This window comes from Mytilus edulis, chromosome 11 (genome assembly GCF_963676685.1).
Source record: "Mytilus edulis chromosome 11, xbMytEdul2.2, whole genome shotgun sequence".
Taxonomy (NCBI): Eukaryota; Metazoa; Mollusca; class Bivalvia; order Mytilida; family Mytilidae; genus Mytilus; species Mytilus edulis.
This window is the reverse complement of record NC_092354.1, coordinates 31,360,020-31,383,977: the sequence shown is the minus strand read 5'-3', so window position 1 is coordinate 31,383,977 and position 23,958 is coordinate 31,360,020. Positions and strand designations below refer to the sequence as shown.

General features: G+C 33.3%; 3 protein-coding genes and 1 long non-coding RNA gene across 4 annotated transcripts; 2 read left to right on the top strand and 2 right to left on the bottom strand.

Moving 5' to 3' along the window:
* Positions 1 to 2,762: 2,762 nt before the first annotated feature.
* On the top strand, positions 2,763 to 6,380 carry LOC139495480 (uncharacterized). Its single transcript, XR_011657356.1, has 2 exons — positions 2,763 to 2,868; positions 5,941 to 6,380. It is a non-coding gene; the product is annotated as an uncharacterized lncRNA (long non-coding RNA).
* A 92-nt stretch (positions 6,381 to 6,472) lies between these two features.
* LOC139494181 (uncharacterized) lies at positions 6,473 to 7,693 on the top strand. Its single transcript, XM_071282356.1, has one exon. It carries the CDS (start codon positions 6,473 to 6,475, stop codon positions 7,691 to 7,693), a length of 1,221 nt encoding a protein of 406 aa, XP_071138457.1.
* Positions 7,694 to 9,381: 1,688 nt separating this feature from the next.
* LOC139495479 (uncharacterized) lies at positions 9,382 to 15,417 on the bottom strand. Its single transcript, XM_071283757.1, has 2 exons — positions 15,344 to 15,417; positions 9,382 to 10,995 (listed from the first exon to the last, which is right to left on the bottom strand). Exon 2 carries the CDS (start codon positions 10,992 to 10,994, stop codon positions 9,516 to 9,518), a length of 1,479 nt encoding a protein of 492 aa, XP_071139858.1. The 5' UTR covers position 10,995; positions 15,344 to 15,417; the 3' UTR covers positions 9,382 to 9,515.
* Positions 15,418 to 23,164: 7,747 nt separating this feature from the next.
* On the bottom strand, positions 23,165 to 23,593 carry LOC139494180 (uncharacterized). Its single transcript, XM_071282355.1, has one exon. The coding sequence runs from the start codon at positions 23,591 to 23,593 to the stop codon at positions 23,165 to 23,167; it is 429 nt and encodes a 142-aa protein (XP_071138456.1).
* Positions 23,594 to 23,958: the final 365 nt, after the last annotated feature.

Sequence of the window (23,958 nt, the reverse complement as noted above, 5' to 3'; positions counted from 1 at the left end):
GAAAAAAGTCTTTAAAGGGCAATTACTCCTTAAGGGGTCAATTGACAATTTTGGTCAAATAAACTTATTTGTAGATCTTACTTTGCTTAACATTATTGCTGTTTACAGTTTATCTCTATCTATAATAATATTCAAGATAATAACCAAAAACAGCAAAATTTCCTAAAAATTAACAATTCAGGGGCAGCAACCCAACAACAGGATGACTGATTCATCTGAAAATTTCAGGGCAGATAGATCTAGACCTGATAAACAATATTTCCCGATGTCAGATTTGCTCTAAATGCTTTGGTTTTTGAGTTAGAAGCCAAAAACTGCATTTGACCCCTATGTTATATTTTTAGCAATGGCGACCATGTTTGTTGATAGATCAAAACTTTGGATACAATTTAAAAACAAGATACCCTAAGGAACATTCAGTTAAAGTTTGGAAGTATTTGGCCCAATAGTTTCAGAGGAGAAGATTTTTGTAAAAGATTACTACGATTTACGAAAAATGGTTAAAAATTGACTATAAAGGGCAATAACTCCTAAAGGGGTCAACTGACCATTTCGGTCATGTTGACTTATTTGTAAATCTTATTTTGCTGAACATTATTGCTGTTTACAGTTTATCTCTATCTATAATAATATTCAAGATAATTACCAAAAACAGCAAAATTTCCTTAAAATTATCAATTCAGGGGCAGCAACCCAACAACAGGATGTCTGATTCATCTGAAAATTTCAGGGCAGATAGATCTTGACCTGATTAACAATTTTACCTCATGTCAGATTTGCTCTAAATGCTTCGGTTTTTGAGTTATAAGCCAAAAACTAGATTTGACCCCTATGTTCTATTTTTAGCAATGGCGACCATGTTTGTTGATAGATCAAAACTTCGGATACAATTTATAAACTACATACCCTAAGGAACATTCAGTTAAAGTGTGCAAGTATTTGGCCCAGTAGTTTCAGAGGAGAAGATTCTTGAAATAGACGACGACAGACGACGGACGCCAAGTGATGGCATAAGCTCACTTGGCCCTTCGGGCCAGGTGAGCTAAAAAAGGTGTAAAGGTTGTTCAATTGCAACCAATAAAGGTGTAGTTCCAACAAAATCTGCAGTTTGGCACCACTTCTATTGTTTATTTAAAAAACCACATAGAAGCTGAGGTTTGTTCTTAATTTTCACATGTCCATCATGTTTAAATACATCATAAGCATAAAAAAAACCAACTCAAGCCAAGCCATGTGTGTATTTATAGCAAATATAAAGCTTTCAGGATTTATTTCTATTCTAATAATTAGATACAATCAAAATGTGTGTTACCATTAGGGACAACATAAAAAGTTCAATGTAGGATATCAAAAAGTTAAATCAGGTTTTTTTCACAGATCCCACCCCACTTTTCTCAAATTAATTTGACCAATATAGATATATGGTAAAGGGATGCTAATCCTGAGGTCCCAAATTTAAAGACATTTAAATCACAAAATTCGAGAAAAGAATTTCCTGGATCCGAAAAGAATCCATTCATAAACTGAGATTAAAAAACACCTTAATCACAGAGTTCGTATGAAGGGCATGAAAACCCCCTCTTATGTAAAAATAGATTTTGGATAAACAAAACTTGCTGAAATTTCAATTAATCTATACTTTAAACTATTTTATCCTACATGGATCTTATCTTTTGATGTTGTCCCTTAATGTAACTTCTGATCACTTGCATTAATTGCAAAATGTGTACTTGACTGCTTTATTTAATGTAAATACTTGTTTTTGAAGATGCCACACTTGCAGATGAAATGTGAACCTCTAAAACACATTTATTTCATGCTTATACATTAACATTTGAAGAAACTTGTTATCAAAATGATATGCAACTGATATATGTTAAAATATAATGATGTATTCTCCACATACTAATGTTTGCTAAATGTAAAATTAATTTGAAAACAAACTTACTCTGGCTATTTCACCTCTAATAGATATCCTCTGATGGTCTGGCAGATTGGTAATAGTGTTGATGGCTACCACAGGGGGACTTTTGAAGTGACCTATAGCTTCCTCAAAGCTGTTTAGAGGAAATGGTGCTGAATCGAAGCTCTAAATAAAAACAATGCCTTCCATAAGATGTAATGTAAATATTTTTTCTTTTACGCAAGTATTTATTTTAACATATATGTGCAGGAAAGCATTGTTATCATCTTTTATGGGTTTTTTTCCGAATTGTATAAATACACATTTGCCACTTATTTCAATGCAGGAAAAGGATTTCCTCCTTTAATGTTTAAGCGACATTTTATGTTTTATTTTATTTCTTGATGAAGGTAAAGGAACGCCTGTTATTCTAACCTAAAAAAATCTACTGTTTTGGACAAGCTCAATTGTTTGTTTCATAAAAAAAATAATGAAAGCTTAGATTTATTCTTATATTATGTAAATAAGTTTTATTTTAAGATACATGTTCTTTTATTTAATTGTATATGCACACATTTGACACTAATATAAGTTATTTTTATCCAGGAGAATGATTTTTATGCTTTATTTCATTTAATTTCTTCATGAAGGTAAAGAAATGTCGTTATTTTAATATTTTATTCATATACTAACCAGGGCATGAGAAGGCAATGAGATCTTTTCGTCATGTACTCTAAATTTCTTTAGCAACTTGAAGTCCCCCAAGTTGGTGCTAAACTTGTTGTCGTATTGCAATAGTCCGGTTCCGCAATAGTTTTTCCGGGTGTTTTTCCGACCTTGTTACGGCCATTAGTTTTCATCCGAATTCAACTTCCGGGGAGTTTGAGGTAAACAATGACAATGCACGATAAAGCGATAAATGTCAAATGGAGAACTTCTAGTGTCCTGATTGATTTCTTAAGATAGTAAGTATGAAAAATATATTTCTTGGTGTACCATTACTCGTTGTTACTCTAGAAAATGTTAAATGAAAAGGTGACTAAACAGATTTTGGTAAAAAAGACGTCAAAAATATGCACAAATCTTGCGGTTTGCCGTTCGTTTCTTGTTGTTGTTCTTGGTAACAATGTCAATGAAATAGAATCTAACCGAGTGTGATTTATAGTCACAACTGTTAAAGACATACAAATCAAAGCAAACAAGATATTGGAGTGGAAAAATATATGTGATAAGCATGATAAGATAAGAAAACATTATTTTGATTCGGCAATAGTACAAATATGTGATGTAGACGTACATGTACTGTTGAATTCGAGGATACATAATTTGTATAAATGTAGGAAGATGTGGTATAAGTGCCAATGAGACAACTATCCATCCAAGCAGAGACATATTATAGTATTGTATTATAATTTATGTCTCGGATCCAAGTAACACTTTATAAAAGCAAACCAGTATACTGTTATAAGTCAGTCAAGATATATATGGCCTTCAACATGGAGCTATCACTCAGACCTAACAGCAAGCTATAAATTAAAGGATTAAAGGGCCCCAAAATTTATAAGTGTGAAACTGTTCAAGAGGGAAAAGCAAAGGTCTAATCTGTATAAAATTTTAATTCATTTTCCTCTTGGCTGTTGAAACACCCCCACCCCTATGAAAATTTCTTGATCTGCCACTGGCATATGCTCAGTTTTCAACTATTGTTAGCCATGCATTGTGATTAGGAAATGATCATCCCACTAGCTACACTTCTATAAAAACAAACAAGATTTGTTTGCTTCAACCACAGATGTCAAATATTAAACATAGGCAGATCCAAGCCCCCCCACCCTTTTTGTGTGAAAAAAAATGGTTGACTATAAAGGGAATCACTGAAGCATGAATTGAGCAGGGCCCCCTTACATAAAAGTTCCCATACCTAATAACTCATATTGTATTTACATGTATATAGAGACTACAGTTATTTTTAAACACAGAAATCTTGAACCTATAACATTACACAAAAATTGACTTTCAATAAGGGTGATACTGTACATTTATTTCCTGTGCCTGAGGCAGATGTGAAGATATGTTGACCCAAGAATATAATTTAATATTTCATGAGGGCTCTGCCGGAGGGAAATATTATTTTTTAAGGGTGAACACATCTTCATATCTCCCGAGGCCAAGGGAAAAAAATGTTTTATTCCACTGATAATGCTTTGTTTACTATCTGAACTTCATATCCCATTTTTGTCGAGCCTGCAACTTTTGTTGCAAAAAGCTTGACATAGGGATAGAGATCCGGCGGCGGCGGCGTTAGCTAACTTCTTAAAAGGTTTATATTTTAGAAGGTGGAAGACCTGGATGCTTCATACTTTGTATATAGATGCCTCATGTTACGAAGTTTCTGTCAGTCACATGTCCAATGTCCTTGACCTCATTTTCATGGTTCAGTGACCACTTGAAAAAAAAGTTCAGATTTTTTGTATTGTTAAATTCTCTCTTATTATAAGTAATAGGATAACCATATTTGATATGTGCCTACCTTGCAAGGTCCTCATGTCTGTCAGACAGTTTTCACTTGACCTCGACCTCATTTCATGGATCAGTGAACAAGGTTAAGTTTTGGTGGTCAAGTCCATATCTCAGATACTATAAGCAATAGGGCTAGTATATTCGGTGTATGGAAGGACTGTAAGGTGTACATGTCCAGCTGGCAGGTGTCATCTGACCTTGACCTCATTTTCATGGTTTAGTGGTTATAGTTAAATTTTTGTGTTTTGGTCTGTTTTTTTCATACTATATGCAATAGGTCTACTATATTTGTTGTATGGAATGATTGTAAGGTGTACATGTCTAGCGGGCAGATGTCATGTGACCTTGACCTCATTTTCATGGTTCAGTGGTTATATTTAAATTTTTGTGTTTTGGTCTGTTTTTTTTCATACTTTATGCAATAGGTCTACTATATTTGTTGTATGGAATAATTGTAAGGTTTACATGTCTAGCGAGCAGATGTCATATGACCTTGACCTCATTTTCAAGGTTCAGTGGTCAAAGTTAAGTTTTTGTCGAGCCTGCAACTTTTGTTGCAGAAAGCTCGACATAGGGATAGTGATCCGGCGGCGGCTACGGCGGCGGCGGCGGTGTTAGCTCACTTCTTAAAAGCTATATATTTTAGAAGGTGGAAGACCTGGATGCTTCATATTTTGTATATAGATGCCTCATGTTACGAAGTTTCCGTCAGTCACATGTCCAATGTCCTTGACCCCAATTTCATGGTTCATTGACCACTTGAAAAAAAAGTTCAGAATTTTTGTAACGTTGAATTCTCTCTTATTATAAGTAATAGGATAACTATATTTGGTATGTGCGTACCTTACAAGGTCCTCATGCCCGTCAGACAGTTTTCACTTGACCTCGACCTCATTTCATGGATCAGTGAACAAGGTTAAGTTTTGGTGGTCAAGTCCATATCTCAGATACTATAAGCAATAGGTCTACTATATTTGTTGTATGGAATGATTGTAAGGTGTACATGTCTAGCGGGCATCTTTTTATCTAATATTATATGCCAAAGGTCAACTATATTTGGTGTATGGAAATATATTATGATCTATATGTCAGTCCCGCAGGTTTTATTTGACCATGACCTCAATTGCACGGTTCATTGGACAGTGTAAGTTTTTGTGTTTTGGTCTATTTTTCTTAAACTATAAGTAATAGGTCAACTATATATGTTGTATAGAAGCATTGTTAGCTGGACATGTCTGCCTGGCATGGTTAATCTGACCTTGACCTCATTTTCATGGTTCATTGGTCTTTGTTTAGTAATCTTGGTTAATGTTAAGTTTATGAGACAGTTGTAATAAAGCTTTATACTTAGGACTATCAACATAATATCAATGATTAGTATAGAAGGCGAGACATTTCAGCGTGTGCACTCTTGTCTTGCTTAATAACATTTATTTGATACCGGGTTATGTTGAAATCTCAATGAGACCCACTCTACATGATATGTTCCTGGTTACTATTTGCTTCATCCCTTTCAGATGTCAAATGCAAGTGATACAGATTCAGAAGATGCAGAGTGCTTCCTGTCTGTGCAAGAACTTAAAAATTGGAAGGTAACTGATCTGAGAGAATGGCTTCGAGCAAAAAATTTGAAAATTAGTGGAACCAAGGAGACTCTTGTAAACAGGGTATATAGAGCATTGACATCTGGTCAAGAATCTGGTGAAGATGATGGGATAGATGCAGTCACATGTAATATTCAGGATTTTGAATTACTCAAAGATGATTGGAAAAAAATAGACACATGTGATATTCCACCTCTACAAGTAAAGGATGTAGATAACTACTTTCACTATCAAAAGAATCCTACAACTGGGACTAGAATAAGTTTTGATAAACACATGATTAAAGCAAAAAGATTTTGCAATGAAAATTTCATTTATGATATATTTTATAATAAAATAGATGTCGACAGTGATCATTGTTATTTTAAGGCCAATTGTCTGCCATCAATGAGACTAAAGGATCAGGTTGGAAATTCCGGCCAAATGTCTACCTTTTACTCATTACATGTGTCTTTCAAAAAAGACAGGGTATATTTTATCTGGACATTGCAATTGCAAGGCAGGTGATGCTGGTTTTTGTGCACATGTTGGTGCTCTTTTATATACATTAGAGAAAACAAAAAATTCATGTACCAGTGATGCTTGTCAGTGGGATCGTCCCAGACCTATAGCAAGAAAACCAAGTCCAAAAAGAGTCAAAGATATAACATTTGCAAAAACCGATAAAGATAAAACTGATAAAGTAAAACCATATCCAGGAGCATACAAACCAAGTTCTTGTGACAATGATGAAACCGAGTTCTTAAGTGAAATATTAGATGGACTTAAGGATATTTATCCCACATGTGTTTTATATAAAACCTTAAGGACAGAATGCTCAATTGATAAATTTTTAGATACATACAATCCTCAATTTGTGTACCGTGATACAGTTGACTTAAAGTCTGAAACTTGTAAAAATGTTTTCTCAACATTTTTAAATGATATGGTTATCACCATGGATACATCAAAACAGTTAGAATTGTCAACAAGAGGTCAACACATCAATATTAACTGGATGAAAGCCAGATCAAAATTATTAACTGCCTCTGTATTTGGAGATGTTTGCAAAAGGATAACTGACAAACCAGACTGTTTAATTCGCCGTATTCTAAATTATGATGTGTCACAGCAAAATTTGAAAGTTAAGAGTTTGGAATGGGGTCGTTTAAAAGAGAGGGTAGCAGTTAAAGAATATCAAATTAATCACCTGAAAACTTGTCAAAATGTTACAGTGGAAAATAAAGGTCTACTTGTGAATCCTAATTATCCATATCTTGGAGCCAGTATTGATTCTTTTGTATCTTGTCAAGTTTGTGGTTGTGGCATAGTTGAAATTAAGTGTCCTTATGGTTCAGACAAGGATGAAACACCTTGGAGAAAGAGACAGCCTCAGCAATGTGCAGTTGATGTAAAATTCTGCTGTGAATTAGAGAATGGGAAGTTGAAATTAAAAGGAAATCATAAATATATGTTCCAAGTTCAAGGACAAATGGCATTGTATGAAGTACCATGGGTAGACTTTGTTGTATGGACAACAAAGGGAATTTCCGTTGAAAGAATATCATTTGATGAAGCTTTATGGAAAGATATGCTTTTCAAACATAATTCTTTTTATTTGAATTCAATTATACCTGAATTCTTTTCATGCAGAGTGAAACGAGGAAAAACACTTTTTCCTAAATGAAAAATTATTAAAGAATCATAAACTGATTTAAAGTGTTCTGTATTGACGATTAAAAAATGGTAACGGGAATTTCTTGCTACGTTGGTGACCTTCTGCTGTTGTTTTTTTTCTATCATGGTCGGGTTGTTGTCTCTGACACATTCCCCATTTCAACATTTTAATTGACCATTTATTTACTATCAATTCTGTGTGTTAGTACCAAATATTCCTTTTAGGCTCATATGTCCAAAAAGGATGTGTTATTATTATAGTTTTTGCAATCACTTGGCATCCATCTGTAGTCTGTTTGTGTTAAACTTCTTTTTTTCTAAATCTGCTCCTTTGAAAGTATGAAAGTACCAAAAAACAAAAAAAATATCAAATGAATATCAGACTTTAAAATTACAGACCAGACTGGATGACTGGTAAACACTAGAGGCTCAAATTCATACATTTTCTTCATGGTCAATTCAGGATGTTGTGACTGTTCTAATTTTGTTTTCAAGCAATCATCTATGGTACCTACATGTATGAAAGATATGTTATGAAAGTTCTTTAATTATTGTATGGATTTTGCTCATTGTTAAAGATTTTAAATGAATGAATTCTCTTTTAGAAGCTCAGTGAATCAGATGCTTGAAAACTAGACAATTCATACATATAAAAGAGGAAAGTGCACACACTTTAAAATATTTTGCATGCCTTACTGATTTATCAGTACCCTATCAACTTCATTGGTCTTGAATGGAGGTTTATATGTACTATTCAACAAGAAAATGTGTCCACCAATACACAGATGCCCTATTTGAACTAAATATAAATAGAAGATGTAGTATGATTTCCAATGACAACTTTCCACAAGAGACCCAAAAAACTCGGAAATTAACAATTATAGGTAATCGTACAGCCTTCAACAATGAGCAAAGCCCATACCACACAGTCAGCTAAAGACCCAAAATGACAATGTAATACAATTCAATGGAGAAAACAAAATGCCTTATTTATATTAAAAAAAAATGAATGAAAAACAAATATGTAACAAATAAACAAATGATAACCACTGTCAGATTTACAGGCTCTCGACTTGGGACAGACACAAACATAAAGTATGTATTATTTGCTATGTTCAGTGAACCATGAAATCTGGGTCGAAACTTTAATTCAACATACAATTTAGAAAGACCAAGTCATAAATAAAATTTCACCGAGTCTCAAGTTTGATGTGACTTCATCTTCATTATCATGATTATAGAAAACATTGGCCAAAATTTTTATCCAGTGAATGTACTGTTTTACACAGTCATATTTAAAAGTTAAGTGAACCATATACATGTAATCATATGATAATTGAGATAAGAAATTAATACAATAAAATTTTGTTATCTTTAATATTTCATGTACATCATGTACATGTATACTTGTATGGCATGAAAAATGAAAACAAAATTGCATGTCATGACAACAGCTGTTTGTATAATTTAAGAGCATATCCAATAGTTTCAAGTCATGCAAGTGAAGACAGGTAATAAGAGTCACTAAATGATTGAAAATAAATATATATATTTTCCTGAAAATTTTGTTACATATTCAAATGTCACAATGAGGTTTTGTGGGACATGTCACTTGTTTATTTTTGACAATATATATGACATTGCAAGTTTGACACACATTTCTTTGGTTTAATTTTGACCTACATGTACATTATTTTGTACACTATTTTTTAAGCAAAAATTTGTTCTATGATAACAGTATGTGCTGTAAACAATATTAACATAACTTATGTAAAAATAAAGAAATTATCACTGTCAGAAATATACTGTTGAATATGCCCTTAATGTTTAAGTTATTGCAAAAGAGGAGGCAATAAGTTTGTCCAAGATATACAAATTATAGCTATTTGTTCAGCCAGATGTGCTTCTGAAAGTGGTAAAATAGAATTCAAAATCTGAAAATTTTTCACTTGCTCCATTTTCATCTCGACAACAATTCTAGCTGAGGCAATGTTAGCTGTTTTGAAAAATTCTGAGGATGACATCTGATGTTTTGTTGATACACGAGGTGGAACATTTAAACCAATGTCTGGGGAGAGTAAGTCTTCAATAGTAAACCCCTTATCTGCCATTATAACATCTCCAGGAGACAATTTAGGTATCAACCCATCATGTTCAACTATATGTCTGTCAGAAACATTTCCTCCCCATAATCTTGACACAAATGTTACCATTCCATTAGGTGTTACTCCTATTAAGACTTTAAATGTATTGTGATGCTTATATTCAGACCATGTCAGCCACTGTGACACAAGAGAAGAAGGTCTTTCAGTAAAAAATTCTGTGCAATCAAGTACAATTCTTGTATTAACATGATCATTAAAATGCTGAGGTAGATTCGCAAGTATTTGTTCTCTTGTAGGCCAAGCAATTAAACCTTTGCTATGGTCATATATAAAGTTAACCCAAGTATTGAATGTTCTTGAAACTGTTGTTTTTGAAATTCTGAATATGTCCGCTAAATGTTCTTGATTCAATCCAAGTCTCAATTTCATACATGTTAAGAGAAATTCATCTATTGGTCGTAAAAACGTTTTTTTTCCTGGCTTGTCATAACTTTCCTGGTGGTACAGTTTATCCCCCATTGATCTTTTTTCTCCTTCCCAATAGTTTAGTTTCTCTGCACCATGTTTAGTTAGTGTCAAGAAGAACAGCCAAAACACTTTAAAAGTTGGGAAGCCAGTATAAAACTTGACTTTGCTGTCATCATCTTTAATATCCTCGAATATCATCCTAGGTAAGTCACACTGTATTCCTATATCCTTCACCTCTTTTGTGTGGCCCACTTGTGTTTCCACATCAACATACTCAGGTGTTGCATTCATACCTGTGTCCATAGTTTGTGTAGCAATCGCCAGTTTTTCAAAGTTATGCATAGCATGTACATTCTCATTCAAACCTTCTAAAATGCTGGTATCATTAATATGGCTCATTTGTGTATCACATGGAGGAATGTTGATATTATTGTCAACATTTAATTCATATTTTAAAAGAGGTCTTCTTGTCTTAACTTCCTTTTGAGGCTTTGATGGAAACCTTGTTGGTAGTGATTGGTCTGTGAATGGACCCTCAAAATGTTCACTGCAAATTCGAGAACTATCATTCACCACGAAATTAGCCCTAACATTATTAACTCTGGTTATCCATTGCCTCTTTATGTGAGATTTCTTTTCTGACATTGGAAATCTGTGGAGAATCACCTTTGAGCCATTTTCTGTGACAGTGTCTGATGTATTGTGACACAGTGGGACACAGCAATACTTCTTCCCCATACTGCAAAAAAAAAAGGATGGATATTTATAAATAAGTCATAGATATACAGGTAGGAAGATGTGGTATGAGACAACTCTCAATCCAAGTCACAATTTATATAAGTAAACCAAGGCCATGATAAATCAAGGTAGTCTTCAACACGGAGCCTACACTCGCACCTAACAGCAAGTTATAAAGGGCTTAAAAAATTACTTGTGTGAAACCAATGGTCTAATCTCTATAATAAAATGCTCTGCAGACCACAGCTGAATACGATTGCAGAGGTCAAGCCCTGTTTCTGATACAGAATGAATGTGGTCTAAGGATTTCAAAATTTTTAATTTGATATAAACATGTACCTTCTATGGTCTATTATCCAAAATTTAAATACTTGGTTAGATTCAGCATATCAAAGAACCCTAAGAATTCAATGTTTGGTGAAATCAAATAAAGTTCAATTTTCGACCCTTTAGACCTCAATCTGGGCCAATTGGATAATGGGGTCAAAATGTCAAAAATCTAAATTCATGTTTAGATTCAGCATATCAAAGAACCTCATGTATTCAGTTTTTGTTGAAATCAAACAAACTTTAATGTGGACCAATCACCCTGATTTAGACCAATTTGAAAACTTTACTCATAATCAAAAATCCAAGTAAATGTCCAGCATATCAAAGAATCACAAGAATTCTTTTTTTGTTAAAATCAAACCAATTAAAATTTTGGACATGTTGGACCTTGATGAAGACCAATTTGACAACAGGACCAAAAAATTAAGAATCTAAATTAAATGCACTGTTTAAACCCGTTAAATTTGACATATCAAAGGACCCTAATAATTAATTTTTTGATGAAATCAAACAAAGTTTAATTTTGGTCCCTTTTACAAATTCTGAAACTGTTGGGACCAAAACTCCCAGAATCAATCCCAACCTTCTTTTTGTGGTCATAAACCTTGTGTTTAAAATGTAAACTTTTAGTTATTTATTGGACAGTAGAGTGCTTCTGCTACATAAATACTTGTATGGGCTATTTTTGACTATACAATGAACATACATCGGGTACTGGCACCTTAAAGTCATGCTAAATTGCTGAATTCTTCAAAATTCTAGCATTTTAGTTAAATTTTAGACAGTTTTCATGTAAAATGAAAGTAAAATTGAGAAAGGAAATGGTGAATATGTCAAAGCGACAACCACCCGACCATAGAGCAGAGGCTCCTGACTTGGGACAGGCGCAAAATTACGGCGGGGTTAAACATGTTTATGAGATCTCAACCCTCCCCCTATACCTCTAGCCAATGTAGAAAATTCGTGTTCATCCTTATTATTGAAATGAAAGTTGTATTTTATGATAATACATAACATATATAAAGGTTGAGGATGAACATGGATGCGTCCACTGTCATTTTTGACAAAAACCATAAGAAAAGTGACATTTTTCGGCATATTTGGTTGATGTTTCATATTTGAGCTTGAATCAGATTGTTTTTAATGACTAAATCAGTTCAAATCTTTCTCATAAACTATTTAATTCAAATGAAATAGACACTTAAGTGTTTAAAAAGTAGTCAAAATCTTTTGTCGGATGACCCTGAAATTTGAGGCCAAAATCAGTCCTTACTGGACCTACATGTACTTCTTTCAGAGATTTCTATTGTCTTATACAAAAGTAATGGTGTGTAAACCTGATGTCTTCATACGACGATGATATGATACCAATACATAATCTCAAAAAAAATTTGTGTAGTGGTATAAAAAAAATAAAGAAACACTTATGAACCCCTAAAACAAAGGAAAACCACTGAACATCAGATTACTGCGGGACAATGAACCATAATAATTGATAAGAAGGTCAAGATCATATGGAATTGGCAAGGCAAACAAAATGACTGATAAGCCGTACAAAGCGTTGTTCATTATATAAACCAAATAAAGTTCACCTTTTCCTTATAATATATATATTGGTTTTCCGGTTTGAATGGTTTAATTTACACTAGTAATTTTGGGCCCTTTATAGCTTGTTGTTCGGTGTGAGCCAAGGCTCTGTGTTGAAGGCTGTACATTGACCTATAATGGTTTACTTATTTATTAAAATTGATATTTGGATGGAGAGTTGTCTCATTGGCACTCACACCATATCTTCCTATATCTATGTATGTACAAAAATGTATCAGTTCAAACAAGAAATATTTTTATTGATAATAAATTATATGCGTGTAGTTTATAAGATATAGCATATATACTACAAAAAAATGTATTCACTATTTAAAATAGGAAATGAGGTTAAAAACTGTCTGCAAAGCACGAGGACCTTGCATTTTGCAAGGTACAATGTACATTTTTACATTGATTGCAAATACCAAATATAGTTACACATATATGTACATGTATAGTCATATATGCATGTATCCTGTTACTTATAATAAGAGTTACATCGCAGCTCCTTTGTTATAAAAGGGGTGATCTGAGCCAGATCACCCCAGTTTGAGTTTCTTTGTTTTGCATGCTTTCCTTTGTTCTATAACCTGGTAACATTTTGGCGGGAACGTCAAATCCACTTAATAACTTATAATTAATACAGAAAAGACTATCCATCAAAATTTACTTCGAAAAAATCCAGTGACTATGCTGGGATTCGAACTCAAGACATTTAGCATATCAACCCCCTACTACACCAGGACGACTGAATACCAAATACCAGTTATTTAACATACTTAGAGGAGGCAAGATTTTTTTATAAGTGGGGAGAGTTTGTTTACCTTTATTCAGTGGGGTTAAAACCCTTTTTGTTAGTAAGTTGTGGGACTGATTGTGCAATTTTATTTTACACTTTTTCAAAATGGGACGAACAAGAGTGGGACAATCTAGTGTGGGCTGATTGGCCAGTGGGGCGAATTGACATTGTGTGATATCGACTCATCCGTTTAGGGGTCAAAAAGGGTATACATTATATAGTAATATATAAAATATATTATAATGGTTGTGTGGCGTTCTAAACTTAGTGCATTTTAAGAATTGTAAGGGATTTTTCATCTAATCTTAAACAGCTGGGATGTAAAATAGTTATAATATTTATAGCTGACTATGTGGTATGGGCTTTGCTCATTGTTAAAGGCCGTATGGTGACCTATAGTTGTTGATGTTTGTGTCATTGTGGTCTTTTGTGGATAGTTGTCTCATTTGGCAATCACACCACATCTTCTTTTCACTCGTACTTTGGTGTGTCAGTGTCAGATCACCTTCTGGCCTCCCGCGATCAGGGTGATCTGACACTGACACACCTGTGTCCTCATGGGATAACTATTAAAGAAATAATAACATGTTATATTTCCGCTACTATTTTTTAAAACTCATGTATGTACAATTTGGTTACAGTACTGTGATTTGAAATTAATCTACATTTGTACAGTATTACTTAAAAAATTAAAGTGTTTGGTATTTTAAATGTAAAATGCCTGCTAAATTTTTATTCTCAGGAAACGACAATTAAAAATCATTAAGGGACATTTTTTTTTTTTTTTGAAATATATGTATTAATGTCTATATGTTGCTCTCAAAGGGGATTTTATTATTGGCAATCATTTTGAGTATAATTGTGTAAATAGCACTACCCAAAATATACCCTGTTCTGAACATGCTGAACACAAACATTTTGAAACACATACCCTGTTCTAGACATGCTCCTGTTTTGGACAGTTAATATGTTGAAAGAAAAGCCCTATTCTTACCAGCAGGACATTAAAGTAAAATTACCCTTTTTAGTGGCACACTCATTCTGGTAAACATAATTATATAGCCTAGGGAGTACTCACTAGCCCTTATAATATAATAATTTTTAATACAACATGTACAATAGTATATAAAAATATAAAATAAAAACAATAAATGCATCTTGCAAGGATATTTTTTTAATCTTTAGTTGAGGTTGGTGTCATATGAAAAAAATAGCCTTGCAAGTACATCATGATAATGGCATGAATTAATTGAATGGCTAAGGCCTTTACATAATTTGCTGTTTTGAATATGTAATACTACACTGGGCAAATGGAAATTAAAAAAAAGGTTATTTTTGTTAATCCAAAAGTCTCATGTTTCAGAAAGAACTTCAAAGTCCCAAGAAAATTCTCTCTGCAACGCAAAAATTATATGTTTTGTCCACAGGCACTTGTTTCTATCCATTGGAAGACCCAGTATCAACGTAAGTGCCTGTGGTTTTGTCATGATTTATCATTTATAGATTTTGAAAAGACCGCCAAAAATAGACATTCCGTATAAATTTATCTTTGCGCCTTTCAAACTGTTTGGTATACCAGTTCCAAGTGAATACTAATTGTTAGATACAAGATAATATATTGAACACAAATTACCTGTGGCTATAAAATATAATCGATGACCTTCTTTGTTCAGTTGTAGTTGTTGTTGTTGTATCGAACTCCCCGGAAGTATGTAACGGATTGTAAAGTACAAAACGAGTACGGAATTATCCTATTCCGTGCGATTGCGGAACCGAACTATTCATCTTAAAAATTACCTTTCTTCTCAACTGATTTCTGTCAGTGTACCTCCCTGATACCATGGCATCATTGGTGTAACCATCATTCCTTAAGTTTCTATTTACCTCATTCTAAACATAGACAGTAAAAAAAGTTTATTATTAGTGAATATTACTATAAAACAAATTAAAATCAAACACATTGTTCTTTTAAAGATGGCCTCTATCGTATCAATCTTTTATAGAATTCAGTTCTTCCAAAAGTTCTTGTCACAATATGAACATGTGTATTATACGGTAAACCATCAACATTGTAATAAAACGTCATAAAACATAATTTATCAATGTTCATAAGAAAATACACAACTAGTCTACACACGTCGTTGGTTTGGACTGGTCAATCTTAAGTTTTGCGCTTTTAACTGTTTGGATGCTATCAATAGTGTGATGATTATTATATACTATAGATTTAATTTGGAGTGACATGCGTAACAATTCATCTTGCTTTGCATTTCAACAATAGGATGTCCATTTTACATCTCTTTTTAAAAGTGAAATTCTTCCTGGTATTTTTAGTTTGTCTGGTGTTTCTACTAAGAAATTTCAATAATGCACCTTTTTCTCAACATTTTAATACTTTGGTAGACTCATGTGTCCTGAAAATTACCAAAATAAATAACCTCGTCTATCAAAAAATGTACTTGCCACTTAAGTTAACTATGCTCATTGATGTATGATACTCTTAGCAACAGTGACTTTAAATCACTGACCCTCTGTCCCTTGGCGGCATATATTACCTAAGCCGTATTTGGCACATTTTTTGGAATTTTGGATCCTCAATGCTCTTCAACTTCGTACTTTTTTACGCGTCTAGCATACTTGGATATAATTCTAGAACCTTTAATAACTATATAGAATCTATGATGATTTTATTCGTATCACAATGCCATGTGAACATGTTAAGATAGTGTCATTAGTAATGACATCACAAATCCTTATTTATACATTGAGGTTCACAAACTGAAATAAACATTAGTGCATTATCATATTAGAAGATAAGTATCCTCCACTTGTATGTACGGTGTGTGCTCTAAGAAATTACAATTTTACCTCTGTTTCTGATATTCTCATCTTCATAAGTGTGCTATAGATTTTTTTATAGAAATTTGTTGTGATACCATCTTTACCTGGGCTTTTAAATTATTTACTGCTAGTGTTAATTAATCTTTTTTTGGCTAGTAATTTTGAGAAATCAAAGATATATAGGATTTCTTTGGTCTATGGAAAAAGTAATGAGGTATTTACCTTTGTTTTTGGTTTAATTACAATTCCATAATTATTTCTCTCCGCAATGTATATCTTATACACCCTGTCGGGCTTTAAATCAAACTCCTGGTAAGATGATATTTGGATTATATTACTTTCCAACACATTCAGGGCCATATTTGTATATAATGTAAAGATTCTTTGTTTATGTTTACTTCTCAGTTCACGCTCTTCTTTCTGTTGAAGAATGTAGACTGTATTTCTGAAAAAAATATTTAGTTACCAAGTTTTCAAGAATTAGTGGATGGCAGTGCAATGTAACAGTGAATTATAATACAAATCCAATATTTTTTAGCTACATGTTTATAGTTGAACATGGAACTGAGGAATTTGTCAAATACACAACAATCCGACTTGAGACCAGAAAACAGCAGAGTGCCAACAACAAGGAAGGACAATCCCACACTTCGAGGAAGGCTTCAGCTGCCTCTTAATTTAAATGTTTTACTTTGCTAGTCTAGGGTCTCGGGGGTACAAGATTTTCCGAAAAAAAGTTTAATTGTTCTTTACAAATTTTATTTATAACCTTAAGTAGTTGTTACTGTATCATATGATAGTTGTAAACGTCATTAATGTTTCATTTGTTACTGTTCTGCATGCACTATGTGCTACCGATGCAGTGTGTGCTCTGAAAATGTGACACCAGAAATAGTTAAATTAGCTATTTTTCTCCAATTCAAAAGCAGTTGATTGAGAGTAAATTTGTTTCCATCAACTGAAAATTTAAAAAGTTTTTGTCTTCAGGATTTTTTTTCAAAACAACTTTTTGATATTTAATTTGACCTTTTACGGCGTCAACTTTTTGTGTCCTACTTAGTTTTTCCAAAGCCCTTTCCATGTCTTTCTCTGAAACCCACTGCCCTCCATAGGTGTCAATTTCTCCTTTTATTTTTATGATTTCATCAGTTATGCGTTGCTGTTTTGAAATAGCTTCATCTTTCTTTTTCTGTAAAATTTCTATATGTTTTTGATCTTTATAATGTTGAAGCATTTTTGGTGCATTTGCTCTCGCCATCTTGAACACTGCAATTAATGGTTATGATTTATATGCTATTGGCATTTATTAAATAAGGTATTCTAATTTTTTTTTAAATAGAGACACAAAGTTTAGTAGATATAGGTAGTTGATATTCAATGAAACTAAACACACTATAGAAAAAATTATGAATTTAAAAATAACCTCTGAATTTTTTTATGGATGACATTTATAAGATCTTTCCTTTGAACGATTTTGGATTTTTTTTTTATTGTTTTAAAACTTTCAAATTTCCTTCCCTTAACATATTTAAACGGCTGAGCTTTACTTAAAATGTTTATAGCAATTTTCATATCTTTAGATGAAGTTTTCTTGGCATGGCTTGAGGTGAATTTAGGTATACTAAAAAGATGGTCTACGTTGTCTCCAATCAGATGTATGATGTCTGCTGAGCTACTGGCTCTCCTGGAACCATTTTCATTGTTTTTGTTCCTATATTAATAAACATTATATTCAAGTAATACAGATGTGACTGATGTTTTCTTTATATTATGAAACTGTTCAAGGTGTTGTCTGCATGTGTTGCTCTTACTGTTTAGTAAAGTAATGAAACTACTATCTTAACCCTTTTTAATAGATTTAATTGGTCATACATTGTAAGCAATATTAGAATCAAAGTGTGCAATTGTATAATATGAGAATTTATCAGGTTAACCTTACCCCACCTTACAAATTTATCCTGATTGTGTTTGTTACAAATAATTATATTCAAATTCAATCATTAGGACAATATCGATCACATATATTTAGATATTAAATTTGAAACTGTTTAAAAATAGTAAAATAAATAGGAATATAAAGCAACTCTTTTTTTAAGTTATGTCAATGGTATAAGGGAGATAATTCCTAGTGGAGACTTTTATACAGAAGTACAATCACAGTAACAATACTTGGGTGCTTGCAGGCTGTCTATTTTTCTTACCTAGTCCTCTTATAAAGTCCTTCTGGTTTGTAATGGCGTGCTCCTGTACAAGGTCTGCCTCCTTGTTTTTACCAATTCCCCCTTTGGTATTGATGAATGCCCCTTCTGGCTGTCTCATTTTAATATGAGGGGATGCAAGATGGTGTTAATGCACTCAGAAAAATATTTTCTCATTACTGGGTGGCTGTTAAAAAATGCTGCATTTTTAGCTCACCTGCCCCGAAGGAACAAGTGAGCTTATGCCATCACTTGGCGTCCGTCGTCGTCTGTCGTCCGTCGTCTGTCGTCGTAAACTATTTCAAGAATCTTCTCCTCTGAAACTACTGAGCAAATCTGACATGGGGTAATATTGTTTATCAGGTCAAGATCTATCTGCCCTGAAATTTTCAGATGAATCAGACGACCCGTTGTTGGGTTGCTGCCCCTGAATTGGTAATTTTAAGGAAATTTTGCTGTTTTTTGGTTATTATCTTGAATATTATTATAGATAGAGATAAACTGTAAACAGGAATAATGTCAGCAAAGTAAGATTTACAAATAAGTCAACATGACGGAAATGGTCAGTTGACCCCTTAAGGAGTTATTGCCCTTTATAGTCAATTTTTAACCATTTTTCGTAAATCTTAGTAATCTTTTACAAAAATCTTCTCCTCTGAATTTACTGGGTAAAATACTTCCAAACTTCAACTGAATGTTCCTTAGGGTATCTAGTTTGTAAATTGTATCCAAAGTTATGATCTATCAACAAACATGGTCGCCATTGCTAAAAATAGAACATAGGGGTCAAATGCAGTTTTTGGCTTATATCTTAAAAACGAAAGCATTTAGAGCAAATCTGACAGGGGATAAAAATGTTCATTGGGTCAAGATCTATCTGCCCTGAAATTTTCAGATGAATCAGACAATCTGTTGTTGGGTTGCTGCCCCTGAATTGATAATTTTAAGGAAATTTTGCTGTTTTTGTTTATTATCTTGAATATAATTATAGATAGAGAAACTGTAAACAGCAATAATTTTCAGCAAAGTAAGATTTACAAATAAGTCAAATGACCAAAATTGTCAATTGACCCTTAAGGAGTTATTGCCCTTTAAAGACTTTTTTTTCACAATTTGTTCATCATGTTGACTTACTTTAAAAAATCTTCTCCTTTGAAACTGCTGTATCAATTTCAGCCAAAATTAGGCTAAATGAGTTTCAGAGTATCTAGTATAAATTTTATATTTTATTTCCTTGTATGTCAAGAAACATAGCTACTATGGCTAAAATAGAACATAGGAGAAAATGATTATTTTTTTTGGCTTTTGAAGAAAATAGGACTATCCAAAAAACATTAAAATAAATTGAAAAGCCAAAATAATCATTGATGAGAGATTTAACCAAAAGAATTACTGTGAGCGATTCAGGCTCTTGAGAGCCTCTTGTTCTTCATCTTCATGATGATATTTCCATGTTCTTCTACTTTACTGTGTCATTCATGTTATACTGCGCCTGTTCAAAGTAATGAGCCTCTTGCCTTTACAAGTCTTGGATGTGTTTACTGATTTTTTTTAAATTTTATTTAGAGTTTAGTATAACGTTCATTGTTCTTCGTTTGATCAAAAGATGAAACTTATTGAAAAAAGATGAACACGAATATACCTCAAAGGTTATTGATGGAGAGGCGTTATAACACCTTGCATAATTAAAATCATTGGTAGGTACCACACACTTGATGTGGTACAGCTTTCCAGCCTGGAGATCGCAGCTACCAATAATGTCTGTCACTCCATTCCAGGCCGTCATCTTGGCTGTACGGCCACTATATTGTGTTGATTTCTTTCCTCTTGGAGCCATTGGTTATCTGTATTTCACCTATCTACAATTCATGAATATGAAAGTTAACTTAGTTGGAATCAACTGTCTATCTCCATTCAATTGCAAGAGGTTATTATAGTATCAGATGAAAAAAATGTATACTTTTTAGTTTCTTAATTTTGAAGAAAATGTATAACATTGAAACTAAAAGGGTCGTTATCACTTTTTAATCACAGCAAACATTTGAAAGGCTGGGATTTGATTTTGTTACTAGCAAAATTTGTCATATATATACACACTCAAAACACAGGGAAATTAAAGAGAGAGAAAAATAGCATTTTGACACGAAAAATCAAAGCTGTGGTTATAATGTTATTTTGCACAGAAGGCGTTTCAAACAAGAGAAGAATACTATTGTAAAATTGAGAGAATATAAAGATGAAGACCCCAAAAATCTTTCCCTGGATTGAACAATATATGTACATGGATGTTGGTTACCGTCTTATTAGTATTATAACATAATTGGCTAACATGTGATTATAAGATGTTATTTTCTGTGGATATTACTCTGAAATAGTCGGTTTATATTTCGACTTAAGGACAGACATGTCGACTTTTAATACATACATTTGTAATGCCAGCTTTCTCCAACGAAATTCGGACCCCGTTGGAATATGACAGTTCTTGTCTATTCGTTTTTGATGCGTTTTGTTATTTGATTTTGCCATGTGATTATGGACTTTCCGTATTGATTTTCCTCTGAGTTCAGTATTTTTGTGATTTTACTTTTTTAGATATGGATGCCGCTTGGTACATTATATACACTGAGGGATTGAAAAATTGTTCTTTCAAACCCATCTCTGTTTGTGTGAGGGGACCACTTGTTTTCATTATCTAAAATAAGGAATTCGTGATGCAGTTTGTTACTATTTCATGGATATTGAAACTAATGTTGTACTAGTTTATCAAACAAATAAGTACAAACAATGTAAAAGAGATGTGTAATTTAGATCATTTCATATTTGGATATTTTAATTTGAACACCGAAATGCTAAAATAATGTATATGTATTGCTACAACACCTTCTGCTATGCTGTCACATAGTCTGTGTTATATTTGAAATTATGTATTATTGATATTTTTGCAATTTAAATGTATACCTATAGTTTACATATAGACTTCCATAATACAAATTTATATTACTAGTATCGTCTGCCTCAAAATCAGCAAGACTTCAATAATTGTTTCTTTGATTGCATACAAGGGTCGACCTTACTTTCTATAATATATATATATATATATATAAGGTTGATTTTCTAGACACATATTAACATTATAAACAGAATATTTGTTCTTTTATGCAAAGAATAGGTTTTGTATCTTTCGTAAACAGAATATATTATGTCCCCTTTATGCAACGAATAGGTTTTGTTTCTTTAAGCTTGGTCGTGTCCATGTGATCTTAAATGACGACTTACGGGGAGGTCGGGCTTGCATGTGTAGTCGCTACGATGACCATTCATGCGTTTGTTGAATGGTTGTTCTGTCTCGCAAACATACTGCATGCCACATTGACACTGAAGAAAGTATACAACATTCTTGGTTTTGCAAGTTACATTACAGAATAGTGTGTAAACAGACCCAGTGGAATGGCAAGTAAATGTTTGAGTATTCACTATTAGTTTGCAAGTCAGACATCGTTTGTTACCACGCGACTTGCACCATCATGTAGTTGAACAGCTTTTATTAGAGGAGACGGCAGCTTCTACAAACAAGTCTTTTAAACTTGCTGGTCTCCCAAAAAAGCTAAGACGGGAGGATCAGGAAAGATTTTGGGTGATTGGCAATACTTTGCCGATTGGCACGGATCAAACGTGAAAGGTAAGAAAAGGCGGGATTGTATGTTCAAACAAATGGAACTATTTTACTACGCCTCTTCTTTTTATACAGTAACCGGTACTTTCGGCTGTTATTGTTAGCACGCGCAAAACCCCTTATTTATGTCCCATTTCTTATAACCTCGTTTGATTAAAAATCCGCGAAGTTCCTGTATCCGCTGAGTGACAGAGCTTTACTCTGAGAGCTTGACTGTACGGGATACTTTTTGTACAGTGTTTTGGGTGACAGCTTTGGGGAGAAAGGTACTGATGTTTATCTGTAGGTTTACAGTAGAGGTCTGTTGATACGACACCGTTCTTTATAGATATAGTTGTGTCTATGAAAGATATCTCAAGAGTCGGATATTTCATATGTAAATTTAATTGACTGGTGGGCGTTGTTTGTATGTCTGATAAAAGCATCCATTTTTTGTTGGGATTCAATCCATTTCTTGTCAACATCATCGATGAAACGGAACCAAGACAGAGGTTTGGATAAATATGTTGAAATAATGTTTCTCTAATTTTCCCATGAAAATATTGGCGTAAGACGGTGCTATTTTCGTCCCCATCGCTGTCTCGTTTATTTGAAGGAAATTATCACCATTAAAAGTAACATTGTTGCATTTAAGGACAAGAGAAAGCAGCTGGGCTAAACATTCGGTCGGTGGTTCTAAAGTGTTTCGCAAATCCCATATTTCCCTACATGATTGTATTCCGTCATCATGAGGTATGTTGGTTTACAATGAGGTGACATCTAAAGTGACAAGGAGGGTTTCCGGAGGAAGAGGGTTCATGGATTCCATTTTGCGAAGATAATCTGTAGTGTCTTGAATGTGAGAAGGACAATTTTCTACATGAGATCTAAAATGACAGTCTACAAATTCCGAGTTTTTTTCAGTCGGGTGGCCGTTAGCGGATACAATGGGTCTACCAGGGTTGTTAACCTTGTGTATATTAGGAAGAAGATACAATCGACCAGGCTTGGCGTTCTCTGGTTTTAAATATCCAATTGTATCCTCATCTATGTGACCGTCGTTGTGCATGGTTTGTAACGCAGTGATAATTTCGGAACTAAACTCGGAAGTAGGGTCATAGTCAAGTTTCTTATAAAATCTCTCATCAGAGAGCTGACGCTCTGCTTCCGCGATGTAGTTAGCTTTGTCCATTATCACAACGATAAATATATATATCTTTATTGTTTATGCAACTGTCACTTCATAATTTTTTTATTTCCACAAAGATCTTCAAGACTTCAATAATCCATCATAATGTAATAAATATCATGCAGACTATTAGAGGACAAAACTTATAATTTTTTTATTCTGCGATGATACAAATACATTTTTAAGATGGGTGATTATAAAATTTTTATTCTGCGATGATAAAAATTCATTTTTAAGATGGGTGGTTTTAGTGTTGTAAGCATGTTTTAAGCTTGAAAATTCCCTCAAAATTAACTCATAAAGCAAGAATTAAGGATTGTGACAGCAGGCCCTGTACATATATTTTCCCCAAGGGTGACTGGGGTATA

Coding starts and splice junctions, on each gene's coding strand:
- LOC139494181 (XM_071282356.1), top strand. CDS start 6,473: ATGTGTCTTTCAAAAAAGACAGGGTATATTTTATCTGGACATTGCAAT.
- LOC139495479 (XM_071283757.1), bottom strand. CDS start 10,994: ATGGGGAAGAAGTATTGCTGTGTCCCACTGTGTCACAATACATCAGAC.
- LOC139494180 (XM_071282355.1), bottom strand. CDS start 23,593: ATGGACAAAGCTAACTACATCGCGGAAGCAGAGCGTCAGCTCTCTGAT.